At 37.9% G+C, this 24,768-nt stretch overlaps 3 protein-coding genes and 2 long non-coding RNA genes across 10 annotated transcripts in view; 2 read left to right on the top strand and 3 right to left on the bottom strand.

Annotated features, from left to right (window-relative positions):
- The window catches only part of LOC117229376 (uncharacterized), a 57,521-nt gene that overhangs the window by 25,318 nt on the left and 7,435 nt on the right, over positions 1–24,768 (bottom strand). The gene's annotated exons all lie outside the window — the stretch shown is intronic.
- LOC143263801 (transcription elongation factor SPT5-like) lies at positions 9,182–14,240 on the top strand. Its single transcript, XM_076528520.1, has 9 exons — positions 9,182–9,734; positions 10,023–10,291; positions 10,355–10,610; positions 10,679–10,911; positions 10,989–11,487; positions 11,568–11,910; positions 12,430–13,013; positions 13,131–13,714; positions 13,800–14,240. The coding sequence occupies exons 1-9, from the start codon at positions 9,505–9,507 to the stop codon at positions 13,895–13,897; spliced, it is 3,096 nt and encodes a 1,031-aa protein (XP_076384635.1). The 5' UTR covers positions 9,182–9,504; the 3' UTR covers positions 13,898–14,240.
- On the bottom strand, positions 14,049–16,910 carry LOC117228304 (eukaryotic initiation factor 4A-III-like). 5 transcript variants are annotated; one of them, XM_076528538.1, is made up of 7 exons: positions 16,782–16,906; positions 16,222–16,461; positions 15,854–16,147; positions 15,328–15,663; positions 15,027–15,249; positions 14,735–14,956; positions 14,049–14,663 (listed from the first exon to the last, which is right to left on the bottom strand). In XM_076528538.1, exons 3-7 carry the CDS (start codon positions 15,996–15,998, stop codon positions 14,396–14,398), a joined length of 1,194 nt encoding a protein of 397 aa, XP_076384653.1. In that variant the 5' UTR covers positions 15,999–16,147; positions 16,222–16,461; positions 16,782–16,906; the 3' UTR covers positions 14,049–14,395. The 5 variants fall into 5 exon arrangements, with proteins under 5 accessions (XP_076384653.1, XP_076384654.1, XP_076384655.1 ...); XM_076528539.1 differs by having other exon boundaries at positions 16,268–16,461; XM_076528540.1 differs by lacking the exon at positions 15,854–16,147 and having other exon boundaries at positions 16,198–16,461; positions 16,782–16,910.
- LOC143263807 (uncharacterized) lies at positions 17,749–18,624 on the bottom strand. Its single transcript, XR_013037136.1, has 2 exons — positions 18,488–18,624; positions 17,749–18,171 (listed from the first exon to the last, which is right to left on the bottom strand). It is a non-coding gene; the product is annotated as an uncharacterized LOC143263807 (long non-coding RNA).
- LOC117228202 (transcription elongation factor SPT5) lies at positions 18,672–24,338 on the top strand. The gene is made up of 11 exons (XM_076528516.1): positions 18,672–19,323; positions 19,594–19,676; positions 19,744–19,999; positions 20,068–20,300; positions 20,378–20,876; positions 20,943–21,285; positions 21,808–22,394; positions 22,512–22,876; positions 22,962–23,363; positions 23,428–23,597; positions 23,813–24,338. Exons 1-11 carry the CDS (start codon positions 19,100–19,102, stop codon positions 24,053–24,055), a joined length of 3,405 nt encoding a protein of 1,134 aa, XP_076384631.1. The 5' UTR covers positions 18,672–19,099; the 3' UTR covers positions 24,056–24,338.

The raw sequence follows: 24,768 nt of genomic DNA, 5'->3' as shown, positions 1-24,768 counted from the left end.
GCTAACGTTTTCTAGTTTATGAATCTACACAATTTTGTCAATTTTGTCAATTTAGTCATCCCAGTATTACTTGTCAACTGTGACAGGCCGCAATCAGTCTTCTACTCGACGAGAAGGATTTTCGATAGCAACAAATAATTTTGCAATTTTATGCGATTTTCATTTTTAAAAATTTGAAAAACAAAGCTGACACTTGCATTCATATTGTTTTAGAAAGACTACGTATTTAAAATAGTAATTACCTACAAAAACATTCTCAAACTCAGAGATTTAGAGAATTAAAGTTAAGAATTATTGAAGATTGAAAGATTAAAAAACTATATGAAAAAATTCTGAAACGTGTAGTAGAAATATTGATTCGCAATCTACAACGAAACGCGGAATATAAGGAAATAGTTGCGTTGTTCGTTGATTCGGGTTACAAAGAAAATCGCATTTTATTCTGGCATCGATATTCTCACTTCTGGAATTAATAAGGACGAACTTTCCTGCTTCCATGAATTCGAGACCCTGGAAATAGCCGTAATTATTAAATAGTGGAACTATTTCGAGTAGAGATTAATCGAACTATATAGAAAAGGTTATTGTTGCCTCTATGGTGCGATCGGAAAAGGCGCTAAAGTTCGACGTCAGTTTGGCCAGTCAGTCCTCTCATTTGTGCAAATCGTAATTGCTCACATCGTGGCCCGACATTAAGGGTTGTAAATCGCCTAACGGGCTAACGGGCCCGAGGCTGAAAAGGTCTAGCATGTGACAATGATTCTTTTATTGCTGGTGTAAATGTTTTCTTCCCGGAACCTTCATTTCATAGCATACAAATTAAAAAGTTCCATTATCGGCTTCGTTTCCTGAAAACCTTATTACATTTACGAGAACATTTCGGTTCTTCATAACGTTTTCAGGTACCGAAGCCGATAATGGAACTTTTCAATTTGTATACTATGAAATGAAGGTTCCGGGAAGAAAACAATTATACCAGCAATAAAAGAATCATTGTCACATGCTAGACCTTTTCGGCCTCGGGCCCGTTAGCCCGTTAGGCGATTTACAACCCTTAATGTCGGGCCACGATGGGAGTAATTACGATTTGCACAAATGAGAGGAAGGCGCGGTTCAAACTTCAGAATGAAAGAAAACAGTATAAAAAAAGAAAACAGTTTTAAACAAAGAGAGGGAGTGTCGAGGGAACAAGAGAGCACGACACCGGCACAACACATAAGCGAAAAGAAGTCACACCGACGACCTTGTCTTACTTCATCATGTTTGCTACCTCACTTTATTCGCGCATCCGTTTGCTTGTTGCTCCAAGCAAATAATGGAATTTACATATAAAAAAAAATATTCATATTATATACATTTTTTTTCCCCTCTTTTCCCCTGGCGGACGAAACATTTTTTTTTTATTTTTATAATTATACCAGACTCTTATAGGTCTATGGATAACTCTTTTAGTAGTTTTGCAGTGATCAGATCATAGCCCGGAGCCTTCTTACCATGTAGTAGATGTTCTCATAAATGTAACAAGGTATAGTAAGGCACAGGGGTATTCGTACCCTTTTTTACACTTTAAGTGGTTGTTATTTCGTAACAATGAAAGTTTCGATATTCTTATGAAAGGGAATGTGTATATTGAAATGTCTAAGCTTTCAAATTAATGTAAACATTATTGTCAAAAACCTGTCAATAGAACAAAAACGGAATTTTATACACATTATAATGAAATAGATCTCACAGGAGTGTGCCCATACAATATTATGTTTATGTTATAACAAATTGTACGATATTACAACAATTGGCATTGATTGGATCTTATAATACTATATAAACGATTAGGCATATTCTGAACTAATATTGGCTCAATTTTACACATACACATACAGTGACTCGCAAAAATATTCGGACAGTGAATGAATTACATTAATTTTATATAAAATGAAAATCTTTTTAATCACGTTATCATAATATTAATATTTTGTCGATTGACCCTTTTCTTTATTACTTCATGTAATCGCTTGGGCTTATTACAGAGAGATGATTTTATTTAAATACTGCGGTGAATTCCGTTTCCATTCGTCTAACAAACGTTGTTTTAACTCTGTTGTTCTCCTTGTAGGTGTTGTACCAATTTTGCGGTCTAATTGATCTCATAAATTTTCAATCGGATTTAAATCAGGCGATCGAGGAGGAGAATGCAGTACTTTTGGACAATTGTATAATAAATATTTCTGTATAATTCTGGCCTTGTGTTTAGGATCGTTGTCCTGATAAAACTTAAAACTGTACGTATACTCATACTTTATAGCACTTATAATTAAATTTTTTTGTTAAATATCCAAATACTCTATTTTGTCTATAATACCATCGATAAAAACTAGTTCACCTACACCTACAGACGAGATATAACCCCACGCTATTACATCCCTACCACCGTATTTCACTGTCGGTCTTAATTTTGAAATGTTTAATTCTGTATTTACTTTACGTCACACCATTTTTTGACTGTCGGATCCGTAAAGATTAAATTTGCTTTCATTTGAAAATATTACATCATTCCACCACCAGTTGTCTTTGTAAAAATATTCTTTTGCAAAGTTCAAACTTTTCCTGCGATTTGCTTCATTTACGTATAGCTTTCTACGAGGAACTCTTTCGTTGTAATCACAAGTTTTTAATACCCGTCGCACTGTGTCCGGGTGTACCTTCTTCCCAGATTCTACAAACAACTCCTTTGTTAATTTTGTAGCACCAGCGTCCAGAATTTTTCTTTATTTTTCTTATTATCTTACGTTGGTCGCGAGAATCTAATAATTTTGGATGACCTTTTTGAGGGATTAAATCGATCCAATCCTCACGAATGTACCGACGTGTAATATCTGCCACACTACTCTTGCTTATATTTAATAATTTGGCTATATCTCTGTATGATTTTCCCTTTTCCTTGTGATAAATAACTAATTGTCGGATTTCAAAAGACGTATTTCTTCCTTTTCGTCCCGTTTTCACAAGTAAAGCGCCTGATATCACCAATAATTTCTGTGGTACCGAGTTCTCACAACGAATTTTTATTTGTTTATAAAATTTGTTTATAAACAATGTATGTCAGCGGTGTCGATAATGTAGTACAGTATTTTACTCTGGCATCTAAGACGTTCTGTCCGAATATTTTTGCGACGTTAAATTTTGACACAATCTTGCTTATCGCTCATTATACAAAAGAACATGCGCAATAAATAAACAAAATTTATGTTTCTACTTACTATAAGAAGTGCTTTAATATATGAGAAAGCAATTGATTCAATAATACTATCATCAACAATGAAAATAAAATTTTTCTAATAATATCGCGTCCGAATATTAATACGAGTCACTATATGTGTATGTGTAAAATTGAGCCAATATTAGTTCAGAATATGCCTAATCGTTTATAACGTATTATAAGATCCAATCAATACCAATTGTTGTAATATCGTACAATTTGTTATAACATAAACATAATATTGTATGGGTACACTCCTGCGAGATCAATTTCATTATAATGTGTATAAAATTCCGCTTTTGTTCTACTGACAGGTTTTTGACAATAATGTTTACATTAATTTGAAAGCTTTGACATTTCAATATACACATTCCCTTTCATAAGAATATCGAAACTGTCATTGTTACGAAATAACAACCACTTAAAGTGTAAAAAAGTATACGAATTCTCCTGTGATTTACTGTACCTTATTACAGTTATGAGAACATTTCGGTCCCTATAAATTTTTCAGGAACCGAAGCCGATGATAAAACTTTTCAATTTGTATGCTATGAAACGAAGGTTCCGGGAAGAAAACATTTATACCAGCAATATAAAAGAATCATTGTCTCATGCTAGACCTTTTCGGCCTCGGGTCCGTTAGGCCAGGCGATTTACAACGCTTAATGTCGGGCCACGATGTCAGTAATTACGAATTGCACAAATGAGAGGAAGGCGCGTTTCAAACTTCAGAATTACAGCCCCTCTCTGGCGGACCAAATTTTTTTTAAATTTGTATAATTATACCAGACTCTTATAGGTCTATGGATAACTCTTTTAGTAGTTTTGCAATGATTAGATCATAGCCCGGAACCTTGTTACCATGTAGTAGATGTTCTCATAACTGTAACAAGATACAGTAAGTCACAGGAGCATTCGTAACCTTTTTACAGTTTACATGGTTATTATTTTGTAACAATGAAAGTTTTGATATTCTTGTGAAAGGGAATGTAGACTCATACATGAAAGTATTCGAACGCTTACGTTTCTAACATTCAATTAATAAAATATATGTGTTAAACTGAAGCATTTGATATAGTATAACACATATAACAAGGGATGGGTTTTAAGACTGCGTAAGCAAAATTAGAAAATAATTCAACAATATATATCTTTTACAGTACATTTATTGTAAACACGTACCAGAAATGGCTCACAAAGGTATTCGAACGATACAATTAATAGTTATTTAAATTGAACGATTAAAGTTTTTAATAGGAAGTTGATCCACCTTTTGCTTTTATAACAGCCCTAAGTCTATTTTCCATTGAGTGGGCCAACTTAGAAGTAATATTTGCATCTATTGATTGCCATATTTCAATAATATTTCGTTTTAACATTTCTTTCGAAGTAATAACCGTATTTCTTAATCATCTCTCTACTTCATCTCATAAATGATCAATGTGGTTTAAATCGGGACTTTGCGGTGGATGTGGCACCACGTGTGGAACATTTTACAATACATTTTAGAGGTATGCTTCGGATCATTGTCAGACTGGAACCAATAATCGCTAGGTAAATTCAATTTTGATACACTGCTTTTAAAATTTTCCTGCAAAAATTTTAAGTATTTCGTTTTGTCCATTATCCCATCGATGAACACAAGGTTTCCCACTCCACTAGATGCCACGCAGCCCCAAACTAATATACAGATCCACCATTATGTTTTATAGTCGGCCGTACATTTCGCGGTTCTAATTCTATATTATAGGTCTATGGATAACTCTTTTAGTAGTTCTGCAGTGATCAGATCATAGCCCGGAGCCTTCTTACCATGTAGTAGATGTTCTCATAAATGTAACAAGGTATAGTAAGGCACAGGGGTATTCGTACCCTTTTTTACACTTTAAGTGGTTGTTATTTCGTAACAATGACAGTTTCGATATTCTTATGAAAGGGAATGTGTATATTGAAATGTCAAAGCTTTCAAATTAATGTAAACATTATTGTCAAAAACCTGTCAGTAGAACAAAAGCGGAATTTTATACACATTATAATGAAATTGATCTCGCAGGAGTGTACCCATACAATATTATGTTTATGTTATAACAAATTGTACGATATTACAACAATTGGTATTGATTGGATCTTATAATACGTTATAAACGATTAGGCATATTCTGAACTAATATTGGCTCAATTTTACACATACACATATAGTGACTCGTATTAATATTCGGACGCGATATTATTAGAAAAATTTTATTTTCATTGTTGATGATAGTATTATTGAATCAATTGCTTTCTCATATATTAAAGCACTTCTTATAGTAAGTAGAAACATAAATTTTGTTTATTTATTGCGCATGTTCTTTTGTATAATGAGCGATAAGCAAGATTGTGTCAAAATTTAACGTCGCAAAAATATTCGGACAGAACGTCTTAGATGCCAGAGTAAAATACTGTACTACATTATCGACACCGCTGACATACATTGTTTATAAACAAATTTTATAAACAAATAAAAATTCGTTGTGAGAACTCGGTACCACAGAAATTATTGGTGATATCAGGCGCTTTACTTGTGAAAACGGGACGAAAAGGAAGAAATACGTCTTTTGAAATCCGACAATTAGTTATTTATCACAAGGAAAAGGGAAAATCATACAGAGATATAGCCAAATTATTAAATATAAGCAAGAGTAGTGTGGCAGATATTACACGTCGGTACATTCGTGAGGATTGGATCGATTTAATCCCTCAAAAAGGTCATCCAAAATTATTAGATTCTCGCGACCAACGTAAGATAATAAGAAAAATAAAGAAAAATTCTGGACGCTGGTGCTACAAAATTAACAAAGGAGTTGTTTGTAGAATCTGGGAAGAAGGTACACCCGGACACAGTGCGACGGGTATTAAAAACTTGTGATTACAACGAAAGAGTTCCTCGTAGAAAGCTATACGTAAATGAAGCAAATCGCAGGAAAAGTTTGAACTTTGCAAAAGAATATTTTTACAAAGACAACTGGTGGTGGAATGATGTAATATTTTCAAATGAAAGCAAATTTAATCTTTACGGATCCGACAGTCAAAAAATGGTGTGACGTAAAGTAAATACAGAATTAAACATTTCAAAATTAAGACCGACAGTGAAATACGGTGGTAGGGATGTAATAGCGTGGGGTTATATCTCGTCTGTAGGTGTAGGTGAACTAGTTTTTATCGATGGTATTATAGACAAAATAGAGTATTTGGATATTTAACAAAAAAATTTAATTATAAGTGCTATAAAGTATGAGTATACGTACAGTTTTAAGTTTTATCAGGACAACGATCCTAAACACAAGGCCAGAATTATACAGAAATATTTATTATACAATTGTCCAAAAGTACTGCATTCTCCTCCTCGATCGCCTGATTTAAATCCGATTGAAAATTTATGAGATCAATTAGACCGCAAAATTGGTACAACACCTACAAGGAGAACAACAGAGTTAAAACAACGTTTGTTAGACGAATGGAAACGGAATTCACCGCAGTATTTAAATAAAATCATCTCTCTGTAATAAGCCCAAGCGATTACATGAAGTAATAAAGAAAAGGGTCAATCGACAAAATATTAATATTATGATAACGTGATTAAAAAGATTTTCATTTTATATAAAATTAATGTAATTCATTCACTGTCCGAATATTTTTGCGAGTCACTGTATGTGTATGTGTAAAATTGAGCCAATATTAGTTCAGAATATGCCTAATCGTTTATATAGTATTATAAGATCCAATCAATGCCAATTGTTGTAATATCGTACAATTTGTTATAACATAAACATAATATTGTATGGGCACACTCCTGTGAGATCTATTTCATTATAATGTGTATAAAATTCCGTTTTTGTTCTATTGACAGGTTTTTGACAATAATGTTTACATTAATTTGAAAGCTTAGACATTTCAATATACACATTCCCTTTCATAAGAATATCGAAACTTTCATTGTTACGAAATAACAACCACTTAAAGTGTAAAAAAGGGTACGAATACCCCTGTGCCTTACTATACCTTGTTACATTTATGAGAACATCTACTACATGGTAAGAAGGCTCCGGGCTATGATCTGATCACTGCAAAACTACTAAAAGAGTTATCCATAGACCTATAAGAGTCTGGTATAATTATAAAAATAAAAAAAAAATGTTTCGTCCGCCAGGGGAAAAGAGGGGAAAAAAAATGTATATAATATGAATATTTTTTTTTATATGTAAATTCCATTATTTGCTTGGAGCAACAAGCAAACGGATGCGCGAATAAAGTGAGGTAGCAAACATGATGAAGTAAGACAAGGTCGTCGGTGTGACTTCTTTTCGCTTATGTGTTGTGCCGGTGTCGTGCTCTCTTGTTCCCTCGACACTCCCTCTCTTTGTTTAAAACTGTTTTCTTTTTTTATACTGTTTTCTTTCATTCTGAAGTTTGAACCGCGCCTTCCTCTCATTTGTGCAAATCGTAATTACTCCCATCGTGGCCCGACATTAAGGGTTGTAAATCGCCTAACGGGCTAACGGGCCCGAGGCCGAAAAGGTCTAGCATGTGACAATGATTCTTTTATTGCTGGTATAATTGTTTTCTTCCCGGAACCTTCATTTCATAGTATACAAATTGAAAAGTTCCATTATCGGCTTCGGTACCTGAAAACGTTATGAAGAACCGAAATGTTCTCGTAAATGTAATAAGGTTTTCAGGAAACGAAGCCGATAATGGAACTTTTTAATTTGTATGCTATGAAATGAAGGTTCCGGGAAGAAAACATTTACACCAGCAATAAAAGAATCATTGTCACATGCTAGACCTTTTCAGCCTCGGGCCCGTTAGCCCGTTAGGCGATTTACAACCCTTAATGTCGGGCCACGATGTGAGCAATTACGATTTGCACAAATGAGAGGACTGACTGGCCAAACTGACGTCGAACTTTAGCGCCTTTTCCGATCGCACCATAGAGGCAACAATAACCTTTTCTATATAGTTCGATTAATCTCTACTCGAAATAGTTCCACTATTTAATAATTACGGCTATTTCCAGGGTCTCGAATTCATGGAAGCAGGAAAGTTCGTCCTTATTAATTCCAGAAGTGAGAATATCGATGCCAGAATAAAATGCGATTTTCTTTGTAACCCGAATCAACGAACAACGCAACTATTTCCTTATATTCCGCGTTTCGTTGTAGATTGCGAATCAATATTTCTACTACACGTTTCAGAATTTTTTCATATAGTTTTTTAATCTTTCAATCTTCAATAATTCTTAACTTTAATTCTCTAAATCTCTGAGTTTGAGAATGTTTTTGTAGGTAATTACTATTTTAAATACGTAGTCTTTCTAAAACAATATGAATGCAAGTGTCAGCTTTGTTTTTCAAATTTTTAAAAATGAAAATCGCATAAAATTGCAAAATTATTTGTTGCTATCGAAAATCCTTCTCGTCGAGTAGAAGACTGATTGCGGCCTGTCACAGTTGACAAGTAATACTGGGATGACTAAATTGACAAAATTGACAAAATTGTGTAGATTCATAAACTAGAAAACGTTAGCTAAAATGTAGCTTACGGGTTTTTGAAAATTAATTACGGGGCGAAAAGTACAGGTCGTATAATATCTCGCCGAGTGTTTCAAATGGAGCACCAAGCAAACGGATGCGCGAATAAAGTGAGATAGCAAACATGATAAAGTAAGACAAACTATACAGGTCGTCGGTGTGACTTGTTTCGCTTATGTGTTGTGCCGGTGTCGTGCTCTCTTGTTCCCTCGACACTCCCTCTCTTTGTTTAAAACTGTGAGGGCGGTACTGCCTACCTGTGAAGCGTCGACCAATCAGAGAAAGACAATTTCACTGCCTGCGCTCGTATAAATGGGGGCTACGTTCTCGAATCCATTCTGTTTGTTGAGGTTGTACGTGCGAGGTAGAAGTGTTGAGAGATCTTCGTAAACATATCTTATATGTTTACAATTTTATCAGATTAGTTTGCGTTCTGTGTTTGTTCCTTTGTCCGTCGGATGGAAACATATTATATAACACGGTCAAAAAGTGCTACTAAAAAAATCTATCACTACAAAAATCACTACTAAAAATCATCAATCTAAAATCGTTAATCAAAAATCATCGTTCTAACTTTTGGCTGGCGTTCACTTGTAGTGTTGATCTTGTTGATCTAGCTTTATAATCCTGCTGCTAAATAATTCGCGTGTGACAAGAACCGTAGTATTTCGTGGCGAGATGTCGGATTCAGAGAAGAGTAATGTTTCGGATAATGAGAGCGAACATGAAGACAGTGGCAGCGAAAGCGAACAGGATGAAAATCGTTCTGTGAAGTCTGCAGCTGAGAGCGATGCTGGCAGCGTCGAAGAAAGATCACGCAGCGTTCCCCGGAGTAGAAGTTCATCTGGAACACGTTCAACAAGTTCCAGCAGCTCCTCCCGGTCATCACGGTCTTCGTCGACGTCTAGGTGAGCAAAATTTCTACCTTGTGCATTGTACAAATTAATTAACTTTACTTCGTAACGACTCGTGCATGTTTATTGAAGCTAAAATAGATCAACTTTTATTACATTAGTTCATACTTCGAAATATGTTCCAAGAAAAAGAACATTGTATATTATGACGCCGCGTTATTACCAGCATTACTTTAAATTCGCAATGTAGTGTGGTGCATATAGTTGTTGCAACTACAAGAATATATAATAGTAATAATCTATAATCATTATATATAACAGTATTTCAAATTAAATTTTTAGTTCGGAGGATAGCAGTGAAGACGAAGCAGAAGAAGCTAAGTCTGGAGATGAGAGAGAAGATTCAGCAGAACCAGAACATTCTTGTTCTGACGAACATTCTTGTTCTGACGAACATTCTTGTTCTGACGAACATTCTTGTTTTCCAGAACAAGAACCAGAACAAGAACCAGAACAAGAACCAGAACAAGAACCAGAACAAGAACCAGAACAAGAATCAGAACAAGAATCAGAACAAGAACCAGAACAAGAACCAGAACAAGAACCAGAAGGTATAAAGAATATTATTTAGAGTATTGGAATATGTTTATTCTATGATTCATATATATAATCAGGGAAAGATTCGGATGGAAGCAGTGAATGTGATGAAGAGGAGGAGGAAGAAGATGATGACAGATCTCGAAAGAGAACAAAAAGAAACAAGTACGGCGGCTTCATCATAGACGAGGCTGAAGTAGATGACGAAGTCGAGGATGACGACGAATGGGAAGAGGGTGTACACGAAATTGGTATCGTAAGGAACGAAGTAGATGAGGTGGGGCCTACAGCTAGGGAAATTGAAGGAAGACGCAGAGAAACTAGTTTGTGGGAGTAAGTATTGTCATCTGCAAATAATGTAAAAAACTCTTTACTAAATTAATATTTACAATTTTTGACAGCTCTCGGAAAGAAGATGAGATAGAGGAATACTTGACGAAGAAGTATGCAGACGAGTCTGTGGCAGCTCGCCATTTCGGAGATGGTGGCGAAGAGATGAGTGATGAAATCACTCAAAAGTCTTTACTGCCAGGAGTAAAAGATCCTAATTTATGGATGGTAAAATGCCGCATTGGAGAGGAGAAGGCGACTGCGTTTCTACTTATGCGGAAGTTCATAACGTATCAAACGACAAGTATGCACTAATTCGTTATTACTGTATTTTTTATTAATAATTATAGTTATTTCTAACCACACCATTTTATTTATTAGATGAACCACTTCAGATTAAATCTGTTGTCGCGCCTGAGGGTTTAAAGGGTTGTATTTACGTCGAGGCTTACAAACAGGCGCATGTAAAAGCCGCTATCGAGGATGTGGGAAGTTTAAAAATGAGTATCTGGAAGCAACAAATGGTACCGATTAAGGAAATGACTGATGTGTTACGCGTGGTCAAACAACAGACAGGACTGAGAGCAAAGCAGTGGGTCAGATTGAAGAGGGGCACTTACAAAGACGACATAGCGCAAGTGGATTACGTTGATTTGACACAGAATCAGGTTCACTTGAAGCTATTACCTAGAATCGACTATACAAGGCCTCGCGGGGCTTTGAAAACTGAGGAATGTGAATCCGAAGCTCTGAAACGGAAAAAGAAAAGAAGACCAGCAGCAAAGCCGTTTGACCCTGAAGCTATTCGAGCAATTGGTGGAGAAGTTACTAGTGACGGTGATTTCTTGATATTCGAGGGAAACAGATACAGCAGAAAGGGGTATGTCTTATATTTTAATATTTAATATTTATATTTCTTTGGTAGGATAGTTAAAATACATACTATGTATTTCGTTCCAGATTCCTGTACAAAAATTTTAAAACAAGCGCCATCATCGCGGAAGGTGTAAAACCAACCCTCTCCGAATTGGAAACATTTGAAGAAGCTCCCGAAGGTGTTGAAATAGATTTAAGCGGAGGTCCAGTATCTGGAAACAAAGAGGACACTGCTGTGACACATTCCTTCAGTACTGGTGACAATGTCGAAGTGTGCGAGGGTGAATTGGCCAACTTGCAAGGGAAGATCGTTTCGATAGACGGAAACAAGATAATGGTCATGCCAAAACATGAAGAGCTAAAGGAAGCATTAGAATGTCAAGCGTCAGAGTTGAAAAAATACTTCAAAATGGGAGATCACGTGAAAGTACGTATGAAAATAATTAATGTGTAGAGACTAAGAGAACAAAAAACTATTCTATTTATCTTACTAAACAGTGATACACATAAAATACAATACAAAAAGACAGTAAAGCAGTATACAATAATTCTCGTAATCGCATGCCGAAGTCGTAAATCGTGTTCATTATATTGTAATACAGTATCGTAATCTTATTTGCGAGCGTGATCGTAAATTGCATGCCGACGTTCGTCGCGTTCTGCCTCGTGCTCTGCGAGCGCATCCTTTTGTCGGTGCTCCGGCCGAACATTACGAGTCTTCTTACGAATTTGTCCGTTTTGCTCGACCAGCGCCCAATGGCCGCCGATCGTCCTAGCAGCGTCGCGAAGTTTAGATCATACACACGTATCTCACGTGGGGTTAACGCATGGGAGTCCGCGAGCACCGATCGACTGTTGTGATTTCGGAGGTCGCTCCGATAATAACAAATAACTTTCGGCTCTTACAAATGACTGATTCAAATTATACGTTACCAATTACTTGCAGGTTATTGCCGGGAGGTACGTAGGTGAAACAGGTCTAATCATTCGGGTGGATGAAAATAGAGTGATTTTATTCCCCGATCTGTCGATGCACGAGCTCGAGGTCCTTCCTACAGATTTGCAACTTTGTCCCGACGTGGCAACCGGTGTGGACAGCTTAGGTCAGTTCGAGTTGGGCGATTTAGTACACTTGGACGCACAGACAGTAGGTGTAATTGTCCGTCTTGGACGCGAGAACTTCCATGTTCTGTCCATGCATGGAAAAGTGATTGAAGCTAGACCTCAAGGCTTAAAAAAACGTTGGGAGAGCAAAAACACGTTTGCGTTAGATTCACAGCAAAATGTGATACGAAAAGACATTGTGAAAGTGGTGGATGGGCCCCACGCCGGAAGAGATGGGAGAATAAGACATCTCTATAGAAACTTTGCGTTTCTATATTCGAGGATGTTCGTGGACAACGGCGGAATGTTCGTTTGCAAGACGAGACATTTGGAACTGTGTGGCGGGAACAAGTCTGGCATGAATTCTATGACACCGGTGGCAGGATTCATGTCACCGAGAATAGCTTCGCCGATGCATCCTAGCGGGTAAGTAGGATTTCCACAATTTTTCTGTTATTCTTTACGCAGGGTAGACTACTTAAATATTTCATTTTGAAAGTCAAAGATAAAAAAGTAACCTTGGGACATACAAATTGTTTGTAGAAGTGGCTTTGCCAGAGGCGGTGGCAGTGGTGGAGGTGGAGGCAGAGGCGGTGGCAGTAGCGAAGGCAGAGGCGACGGCAGTGGTGGAAGCAGAGGCGACGGCAGTGGTGGGAGCAGAGGCGGTGGCAGTGGCGGAAGCAGAGGCGGTGGCAGTGGTGGAGACAGTGGCGGTAGTAGTGGAGGTGGCAGAGGTAGAGGCAGAGGTGGTGGCAGAGGTGGAGGCAGCGGTGGCGGCAGTGGTGGGTGCAGAGGCGGCAGAAACTACGGTGGCGGATTCAGCCGAGACAGAGAACTGATAGGAACCTCCATAAAGATAACCGGTGGACCATACAAAGGAAATATCGGGATTGTAAAGGATACCATCCCAGACGGGGCAGTGCGTGTGGAGTTGCATTCCTCCTGCCAGACAATCGCCGTGAACAGATCGCATATTGCGAATGTCAATGTGACGAGCAGAGATGGTGGCTTCAGCAGCTACAGCAGCAACAGAACACCAGCTTACGTTGCCGGCAGTCAAACTCCGATGTATGCCAGAGATGGATCGAAAACACCTACGTATGGTTCACAGACACCTATGTATGAGAGTGAGTATCCCCAAAGTTTGTCTTATTCACTTTACACACGATTCAAGAATACGGGTATAATAATTGTACAATGCTATATTTGCAGATGGTTCTCGTACACCTCATTACGGCTCGATGACACCGTCCCAGGACGGCTCACGAACGCCGGGACAATCAGGGGCCTGGGACCCAGCGGTTATATAAATATAACAGTCCCGCAAGAACAAGTGACACGTGGCACAACGACTCGTTGACTCAATTGCAAATTAATATGAAACCAACAGATAGAAATTCATCTTCCGTAAAAGCATTATTGAAGTCTATGAAGGACACGTCGGAACAATTAAGCTCACAGTTTCATCTTAACAGCAAACGTACTTTTACTTTAATAGATAATATCCATGTACATATCAAAGCATTATTCTCTGCAATACACATATATTCTACACAACAATAATACTGCAGTTTCTTCTTGACATATATTGTGTTAGATGTAAATAATACAATATAAAGATTGTAATATAAATAATAAAATAATAATTATAAATCTTCTCGCTCCGTTTTTATCCTTATGTTTCTATTGATACATTATATTTAAGTTAATTATAATACTTAATATAATTAATAATAATTAATTAATAATTGAACTCCTTTTTTTTATAAAGTAATGCAGAACAAAACAGGAGAGTTTTGTTTAAATTCTTAGTTAATACAGTCGTCTATTAAAACCGCTACATTCATCGGCATCTCATCAATTTGTGTGGAATAATATTGTTCGATGTCTCGCAGAATCCTGATGTCGTCAGTTTTAACAAAACTTATAGAAACACCCTTTCTGCCAAAACGACCTGACCGACCTATTCTATGAATGTATAACTCACGATTGTTGGGTAAGTCATAATTGATTACAAGGGATACTTGTTGTACATCTATTCCTCTTGCCCAGACATCAGTTGTTATTAGTACACGACTATAAAATTAAAATATATTGTAAATATCATACATTTTATTTATACAGTAATGTACGTTTAATGAACATACCTTTGACCAGATCTGAACTCTTTCCTAATGTTGTCCCTTTCTTCAAAATTAGCTTCTCTCATTTTTTCTGTCAACCAATCTACTTTACGCTTGGTGTTGCAAAAGATTACAGCCTGTGTTATTGTCAGTATATCGTACAAATCACATAACGTATCAAATTTCTCTTCCTCCCTTTCTACAGCAACAAAGAACTGCTTCATTCTTTCCAATGTCAATTCATCGCTGCAATTAATCATGAATTATTACTGTCGAAACAATTATTCAAAGTTGAATCTATAAAGCTGTATCTTACCGTTTAACTAAAATACGAACTGGATCTGTCATAAATTTACTAGTCATTTCAAGAATTTCATGTGGTAATGTAGCAGATACTAATACTACTTGTGTCGCAGGAGGCAAATATCTGTATACATCATAAATTTGTTCCTTAAAACCTTTGTTTAACATTTCATCTGATTCATCAAGGACTAGCATCTTAATTGCCCTTGTCCTGAGAACTCTTCTTTCTATCATATCTGAAAATAACATAGAATTATCCATAAATCTATTTTATGTTTGTAACATCAGTTTTGTTAACTATGTTATGTATTTACCAAATACTCTGCCAGGTGTTCCGGATACAACATGTTGTCCATAATCTAATTTTCTAATGTCTTCTCCTAGATTGGTACCTCCAATACATGCATGACACTGTACATTCATAAAATCGCCCAATGCCAGGATAACCTTTTGTATTTGAGTTGCCAATTCTCTCGTAGGAGAAAGTACCAAGACTTGTGTTTCTCTAACTTGTGTATCTAAAGACTGCAGTATAGCAATCGAAAATGTCGCTGTCTTTCCTGTACCAGATTGGGCTTGTGCAATTACGTCTCGTCCTTTCATTATGGGCTTGACGGACCTTTGCTGAATAGCAGAAGGTTTCTCGAAACCTGCAATAAAAATATTGCGTCTATAGGAATTTTATATATATAAATAGGAAGTAAATGAGAATAATATTAACGAAATGAGACTATCAATGACGTCTTCGTATGCGTGTAAATTAAAGTAATCAAACAGAAACTTGGCAAATAGGTTATATATGTTTACATGCTACACAAAAATATAGAATTATTATAATACCGTAGGCATAGATTCCTCGTAATAATTCATCTCTGAGTCCCATATTATCAAATGTGGGAATGACCTCCACATCTTCACTGGTTTCAAACTCAACATTTGATAAATCTTCTGTTTGAGCGACGCGACGTGATTTTACTTCCGCCATTTTTGTCTATTTTTGTTATATTTTCATTTTTGTCTATTTGCCAAAGAATAACGGTGAATACGATATGCACTTCTAGCAAGTTAGGGAACTTTACACACGGAAGTTAAAACTCTTGTTTACACTGTCCGATAAAACTTGTTATAATTATCCTATAGATTCATTAAAATTTTATTACACAAATTAATTTCCTCTTACTCACACACTACTATAAATCCATACGTACTAAAAGAATACTTAAAACACAATTAAACTGTACAGTCATGGCTCACCTTAAGTGAGCAATTCTGCTTCACCATAGTAAGCATTTTTATCCTCGCCATTTTACTGCACACCCGGTCCTTAGAAAGAGAACGGCTGATGATCGAGAGAGACAGAACGAAAGCAGCGGCTCTATGTTGAGTGTCCACTCCAATGAAAACTTAGGCCGTCTCATTTTACTGTGCTTGCGGTCTCATACTTTTCGCTTTTATAAGACAAAAATTAACACGAAATCTAACTGTACCGAATATTGGAATGGAAATAAGAAATGACAGAAACAAATTATTAGAAGTGTGAGAATTTGTAGGAAAGGGGAGAATACTATGGTTTGAATATGTAATGTGCTTTTCGAATGCCTTCCGTGAACACTATTGGTGTAAATAAAAATATTTTGCATGCCAATTAGTTTGTGGCGAGGTTCTAATAGGGGAAACTATGTATATACACATATACATAATCTTTACGCTCGGAGGCAAGCTGTGGTCATAGAACGTTTCTTCGAGGTGGAACTTTTGTGATACTCACGAACGAACTTCCCGTGCACAGAACTTTGTTGTACATCCAGTGCACAACGTATAGATTTGTGTCCTCGCATTACGAACACAGGAAAATAAAAGATTATTTCACAGTTTTCACCTATTCCTATTTTATCTTCTACTTCTACCAATTGTGTTTTATTCCCAATCTCATACTATATTAAACGAATGTGTCGAATAAAAAAACAATCGCAGAGAAGTAGAAATTTATATAGTACAAATCTAAAACATGAACAAATGTTCATCCCAAGTAACGTATGAGGGTTACGAAGGAAGAACTTGTGATCATTATAGTAATTAATTAATAGTAAAATAAACATTAATAAATAATTTCTTTATCTGGAACGTTCAGACAGGGTCACTCAAATTGACGATTCGACGACGAAAAGATTGAAGGTTCCAACTTTTGACAAGAGTTTCGTTTCTGGTATAGTTTATTCCGTGACGGAGAGACAGCATTTTAACGCGCATCCAGATCCGCGCAGTTGGTTTAAAAAGAAAGCGGGAGATGATTGAAAGACAGAAGAAAACCAACGGGCCGTATGCGGGAGTGTCCACACCGGCAAGAACTTAGGCCGTCTCGCTCTACCATGCTTGCGATCTCACCCTTCTCGCGCATCCGTTTGCCTGATGCTCCATCTGAAACACGCGGCGCGATATACGATTTATACTTTTTGCCCCATGGGAACACAAGAGGTTTTTGTCGCTTCTATGATTCGATTGGAAAAGTCATGAAGGTCGAAAAGTCTTAGCATGTGTGAGCGTTCGGACAAGAAGATTATTGTTGGTTAGGTGTGTACTTTCTTCCTCGGAACTATTATTTCATTTGTTTTTTAATTTGTATTATTAACAAGCTGCCACTTTTTTTCGACACACCCTCCAGAATAATGTCATTACATGAAAAAATAGTCTACGCAAAATCTGAAATTGATCGGACAATAGGAAGTCATGCCGCATCGAATTTGAAAATTCTTTTTAATTTTTATAATTCATTTTTCACCGTTATAATCTATCGCCATGATACATTCTTGTACCTCTTTGGTTTTGTCCTTTCACACTCCATACGAATATAGAAACTAAATATGATTGCGTTAAAAAGAAAATCATGATTTTGAAATTTCAAACACAGATTGAATTTGGTGTACCGATACTGAGGACGAATGTAACGTCTAGTATGTCGAACAAGATATCACACCAAGGCCATCTAAATATCTAAATACTTTGATTTTGTACGCAAGGAGTTCGTAACGTACGAATACTCTTGTGAGGCTAATTTCGTTATATGTAATGTACATAAAATTACATTTTATTCTGGCATCGACATTCTCACTTCTGGAATGAATAAGGGCGTACTTTTCTGCTTGCATGAATTTGAGGCCCTGAAAATAGTCGTAGTTATTAAACAGTGGAACTATATGCATAGAAAAGGTTATTGTTTCTCTAATTACTAATTTAAATATGTATTAAATATGTATTCTAAAACAATATGAATGCAAGTTTCAGCTTTGTTTTTCAAATTTTTAAAAATGAAAATCGCATAAAATTGCAAAATTATTTGTTGCTATCGAAAATCCTTCTCGTCGAGTAGAAGACTGATTGCGGCCTGTCACAGTTGACAAGTAATACTGGGATGACTAAATTGACAAAATTGTGTAGATTCATAAACTAGAAAACGTTAGCTAAAATGTAGCTTACGGGTTTTTGAAAATTAATTACGGGGCGAAAAGTACAGGTCGTATAATAATCTCGCCGAGTGTTTCAAATGGAGCAACAAACAAACGGATGCGCGAGTAGAGTGAGGTCGCAAACATGATAAAGTAAGTCAAACTACATAGGTCGTCGGTATGACTTGTTTTGCTTGTGTGTTGTGCCGGTGTCGTGCTCTCTTGTTCCCTCGATACTCCCTCTCATTGTTTAAAACTGTGAAGCGACGACTAATCAGAGAAAGACAATTTCACTATCTGCCCTCGTAAAATAGGCGCTACGTTCTCGACTTCCTGCAGCTTGTTGAGGCTCTGTGTACGAGGTAGAAGCATAACTTTGTAATAAACATATAAGATCAGATTGGTACTGCGTTCTGTTTTTTCCGTTGTCCGTCAGATGGAAACATGTTACAACACGGTCAAAAATCACTACTAAAAAGATCTGTCACTAAAAAAATCACTACGGAAAATCATCAAATCAAAAATCATCGTTCTCTAACTTTTGGCTGGCATTCACCTCTAGCGTTGATCTTGTTGATCTAACCTAATAATACAGCTGCTCAATAATTCACGTGTGCCAAGCTCCGTAGTATTTCGTGGCGAGATGTCGGATTCAGAGACGAGTAATGTTTCGGATAATGAGAGCGAACATGAAGGCGGTGGCAGCGAAAGCGAACAGAATGAAAATCGTTCTGCGAAGTCTGCAGCTGGGAGCGATGCTGGCAGCGTCGGAGAAAGATCACGCAGCGTTTCCCGGAGTAGAAGTCCGTCTGGATCGCGTTCAAGAAGTCCGAGCAGGTCTCGATCACGGTCACGGTCGGCGTCTGGGTGAGCAAAATTTCTATCTTGTGCATTGTGCAAATTAATTAACTTTAACTTCGTAACGACCCATGCACGTTTTTTGAGACTAAAATAGATCAACTTTTATTACATTAGCTCATACTTTGTTCCACGAGAAAGTACATCGTACGTTATGACGCAGCGTTATAACCAGCATTACTTTAAATTCGCAATGTAGTCTGGTGCATACAGTTGTTGCAACTACAAGAATATTTCAGGCACATGCCTGCTAAAAGTCTTTTCAAATTAAATTTTTAGTTCAGAGGATGGCAGAGAAGACGAAGCAGAGGAAGCTAGGTCTGGAGATGAAGATGTGGCGGAACCAGAAGAAGAACCAGAAGGTATAGAAAGAATATATTATTTAGACTATTGGAATATGTTTATTCTGTGATTCATATATATAATCAGGGGAAGATTTGGATGGAAGCAGTGAGTATGATGAAGAGGAGGAGGAAGAAGATGATGACAGATCTAGAAAGAAAAAGAAGAAAGATAAGTACGGCGGCTTCATCATAGACGAGGCTGAAGTAGATGACGAAGTCGAGGATGACGACGAATGGGAAGAGGGTGCACAAGAAATTGGTATTGTGGGGAACGAAGTAGATGAGTTGGGCCCTACAGCTAGGGAAATTGAAGGAAGGCGCAGAGGAACTAGTTTGTGGGAGTAAGTATTGTCATCTGCAATTATTGTAAAAAACTCTTTACTAAATTAATATTTACAATTTCTCACAGCTCTCAGAAAGAAGATGAGATAGAGGAATACTTGAGGAAGAAGTATGCAGACGAGTCTGTGGCAGCTCGCCATTTCGGAGATGGTGGTGAAGAGATGAGTGATGAAATCACTCAACAGACTTTACTGCCGGGTGTAAAAGATCCTAATTTATGGATGGTAAAATGCCGCATTGGAGAAGAGAAGGCGACAGTGCTTCTACTTATGCGAAAGTTCATAACGTATCAAATGTCAAGTATGTACTAATTCGTTATTACTGTATTTTTTATTAATAATTATAGTTATTCCTAACCACACCATTTTATTTATTAGATGAACCACTTCAGATTAAATCTGTTGTCGCGCCTGAGGGTGTAAAGGGTTATATTTACATCGAGGCTTACAAACAGCCGCATGTAAAAGCCGCTATCGAGAATGTGGGAAATTTAAGAATGGGTATCTGGAAGCAACAAATGGTACCGATTAAGGAAATGACTGATGTGTTACGCGTGGTCAAAGAACAGACAGGACTGAAAGCAAAGCAGTGGGTTAGATTGAAAAGGGGCATTTACAAAGACGACATAGCGCAAGTTGATTACGTTGATTTGGCACAGAATCAGGTTCACTTGAAGCTAGTGCCCAGAATCGACTATACAAGGCCACGCGGGGCTTTGAGAACAGCGCAAAGTGAATCCGAAGCTCTGAAACGGAAAAAGAAAAGAAGACCAGCAGCAAAGCCGTTTGACCCTGAAGCTATTCGAGCAATTGGTGGAGAAGTTACTAGTGACGGTGATTTCTTGATATTCGAGGGAAACAGATACAGCAGAAAGGGGTATGTCTTATATTAAATATTTCTTTGGTAGGATAGTTAAAATACATACTATGTATTTCGTTTCAGATTCCTGTACAAAAATTTTACAACAAGCGCCATCATCGCGGAAGGTGTAAAACCAACCCTCTCCGAATTGGAAAGATTTGAAGAAGCTCCCGAAGGTGTTGAAATAGATTTAAGCGGAGGTCCAGTATCTGGAAACAAAGAGGACACTGCTGTGACACATTCCTTCAGTACTGGTGACAATGTCGAAGTGTGCGAGGGTGAATTGATCAACTTGCAAGGGAAAATCGTTTCGATAGACGGAAACATGATAATGGTCATGCCAAAACATGAAGAACTGAAGGAAGCATTAGAATTTCAAGCGTCAGAATTACGAAAATACTTCACCATGGGAGATCACGTGAAAGTACGTATGAAAATAATCAATGTGTAGAGGCTAAGAGAAAAAGAAAACTATTCTATTTATTAATACACAGTAACGCATACAAAATCTAATATAAAAAGACAATAAGGCAGTATACAATAATTCTCGTAATCGCATGCCGAAGCCGTAAACCGTGTTCGTTATGCATATTGTAATTCCGTATCGTAATCTTATTTGCGAGCGTGTTCGTAAATTGCGTGTCGACGTTCGTCGCATTCTGCCTCGTGCTCTGCGAGCGCGTCCTTTTGTCGGTGCTCTGGCCGAACGTTAAGAGCCTTCTTACGAATTTGGCCGTTTCGCACGACCAGCGCCCAACGGTCGCCGATCGTCCTACCAGCATCTCGATGTTTAGGTCATGCGCACGTACGTCACGTGGGGTTAACACATGGGAGTCCGCGAGCACCGATCGACTGTTGTGATTTCGGAGGTCGCTCCGATAATAACAAATAACTTTCGGCTCTTACAAATGACTGATTCAAATTATACGTTACCAATTACTTGCAGGTTGTTGCCGGAAGGTACGAAGGTGACACAGGTCTAATCGTTCGGGTAGAACAAAATAGAGTGGTTTTATTCTCTGATCTATCGATGCACGAGCTCGAGGTCCTTCCTAGAGATTTGCAACTTTGTTCCGACATGGCCACCGGTGTGGACAGCTTGGGTCAGTTCCAATGGGGCGATTTAGTACAATTGGACGCACAAACAGTAGGTGTAATTGTTCGTCTTGAACGCGAGAACTTCCATGTCCTGTCCATGCATGGAAAAGTGATTGAGGCTAGACCGCAAGGCTTAACAAAACGTCGGGAGAACAGAAACGCGGTTGCGTTGGACTCGCAGCAAAATACCATACAGAAGAAGGACATTGTGAAGGTGGTGGATGGACCTCATGCTGGAAGAGGTGGTGAGATCAAACATCTGTACAGAAGCTTCGCGTTTCTACATTCGAGGATGTTCGTGGACAACGGTGGAATATTCGTTTGCAAGACGAGACATTTGCAACTATCTGGCGGGAACAAGTCTGGCATGAATTCTATGACACCGGTAGCAGGATTCATGTCACCGAGAATAGCTTCGCCGATGCATCCTAGCGGGTAAGTAGGATTTCCACAATTTTTCTGTTATTCTTTACGCATGGTAGACTACTTAAATATTTCATTCGGAAAGTCAAAGGTAGAAAAGTAACCTTGGGCCATACAAATTGTTTGTAGAGGTGGCTTTGCCAAAGGCGGAGGCGGTGGTGGAGGAAGAGGCGGCAGAAGCCGCGGTGGCGGATTCCGCCGAGACAGGGAACTGATAGGAACCACCATAAAGATAACCGGTGGACCATACAAAGGAAATGTCGGAATTGTAAAGGATACCACGGAGACGACAGTGCGTGTGGAGTTGCATTCCTCCTGCCAGACCATCTCCGTGAACAGGTCGCACATTGCGAACGTCAGTGTGCCGACCAAAGATGGTGGCTTCAGCAGCTACAACAGAACACCAGCTTACGTTGCCGGCAGTCAAACTCCGATGTATGCCAGAGATGGATCGAAAACACCTATGCATGGTTCACAGACACCTATGTATGAGAGTGAGTATCCTCAAAGTTTGTCTTATTCACTTTACACACGATTCAAGAATACGAGTATAATAATTGTACAATGCTATATTTGCAGATGGTTCTCGTACACCTCATTACGGCTCGATGACACCGTCCCATGACGGCTCACGAACACCGGGACAATCAGGTGCCTGGGACCCAGCGGTTACTAACACTCCCGCAAGGACAAATGACTTCGACAGTTACAGCATGGAGGAGGGTGGATCCCCAGGTTACGCTCCAGGTTATCCTCCCACCGGTGGCCCGTTTACGCCACAAACACCTGGCACAATGTACGGGTCAGAGCAGAGTTTCAGCTCGTACCAACCGAGTCCTAGTCCAGCTGGGAGTGCAACAGCTAGTCCTAGTCCTGCAGGCTACGTTGCTACTCCTTCACCAAGTGGTACTGGATACACCACCAGTCCACATGGAGCCTTTGCTACTCCCTCACCGATGGGCTATAGTCCAATGACTCCTGGTAAGTGCTATTCTTCAAGTACCATCGTTTTGTAAAGAATACTTCTAATGTTGCCTTCTCGCAGGAGCTGCGGGCAGTCCATATAATCCGCAAACACCAGGTGCAGGTTTGGATACCAGTATCGGCATCATAGGAGGAACCGAATGGCATACTACAGACATTGAGGTGAGAATTCGGGATACTCATCAGGATCCTTTGCTCGCTGGACAACAGGGTGTTATTCGAGGAATATCCGTGAGTATTATCAAGCATACATTAAAGTTTACAGTGTATTTTCTAAGAAGGTTATTTCGACAGAAGTTTATGAAGAAGTAATGTTTAGAAATGAAAACAAATGCGAGCGTTGTAACTACTGTTACGAGTATAAAGGGTTAAAATTGGAAATATTTCATAGTGGAGAAAATTACCTTGAACAGCTGGAAGTATTCATGATTGGAATCTATTTATAGGGTGGCATGTGCGCTGTCTTCTTGCCAGTCGAAGATAGAGTCGTGAATCTGGTCTGCGAGGAACTTGAACCAGTGGTACCCTCGCGAGGTGACAGGGTCAAGGTCATAATCGGTGAAGACAGAGAAGCCGTAGGCATGCTACTTTCCATAGACAACCAGGAGGGTGTAGTGAAACTGAACAAGGACGAGGTGAAGATGTTGCACCTGCGATTCTTATGTAAAATGAAGCCCGCGAACACGTAACTGTCCATTTCAAGATAGATCGCTAACCAGCGAAGACAATTTCATGGAATAGTTGGAATACTGTGATAGGCGTACAGAGTGTATAAAATGTTTCACACTTCTACGTTGCATTTACTATGAAACGTAAAAAAAAGAATGTTTTATCATAACAATGTTTTTTGCCGGAAGACTTTTTTGTAAACAAATCAACTTTTTACATAACTGTTAAAATTTTTACACATTTATGGTAAAATGATGATCAAGATGCAACAAATACAGTTATAAAATACATTTTACACTACAATTTGTGTATTTATTTTTCGTACTTATTACATATACAATCGAAAGAATGCCATGGTAGTTTACAAAGTAGTAACATATGGTGTCTATATTCTAAAGCCATTTATGAAACATATATGGATCAAGGTGCTTTATTTTTATCATCCATCACAATTATCGCGTAACTAATTTATACAATTATATTACAACATGTGCATTAATGTACAAGATGAAGTATGGGGATGAATATTGAGAATGTCATCTATTTTTTCCAATGGTGCATAATTCAAAAGTTTCTACAGTAGTATCTCTTCAATCCTAGTGCATCAAGTGCATATCTGCAATGCATAAACAAGCACATTTACACTTTCCTAACAAACATGTTATAAACCATTATTACTTATAGGTTAAAAAAAATATAATTTGCTATTGCTACACATTTTAGACGTGCGATA

Source organism: Megalopta genalis, chromosome 1 (assembly GCF_051020955.1).
Source record: "Megalopta genalis isolate 19385.01 chromosome 1, iyMegGena1_principal, whole genome shotgun sequence".
Classification (NCBI taxonomy): Eukaryota; Metazoa; Arthropoda; class Insecta; order Hymenoptera; family Halictidae; genus Megalopta; species Megalopta genalis.
The sequence above is the reverse complement of the archived record's forward strand: the minus strand, read 5'-3'. Positions and strand labels throughout refer to the sequence as shown.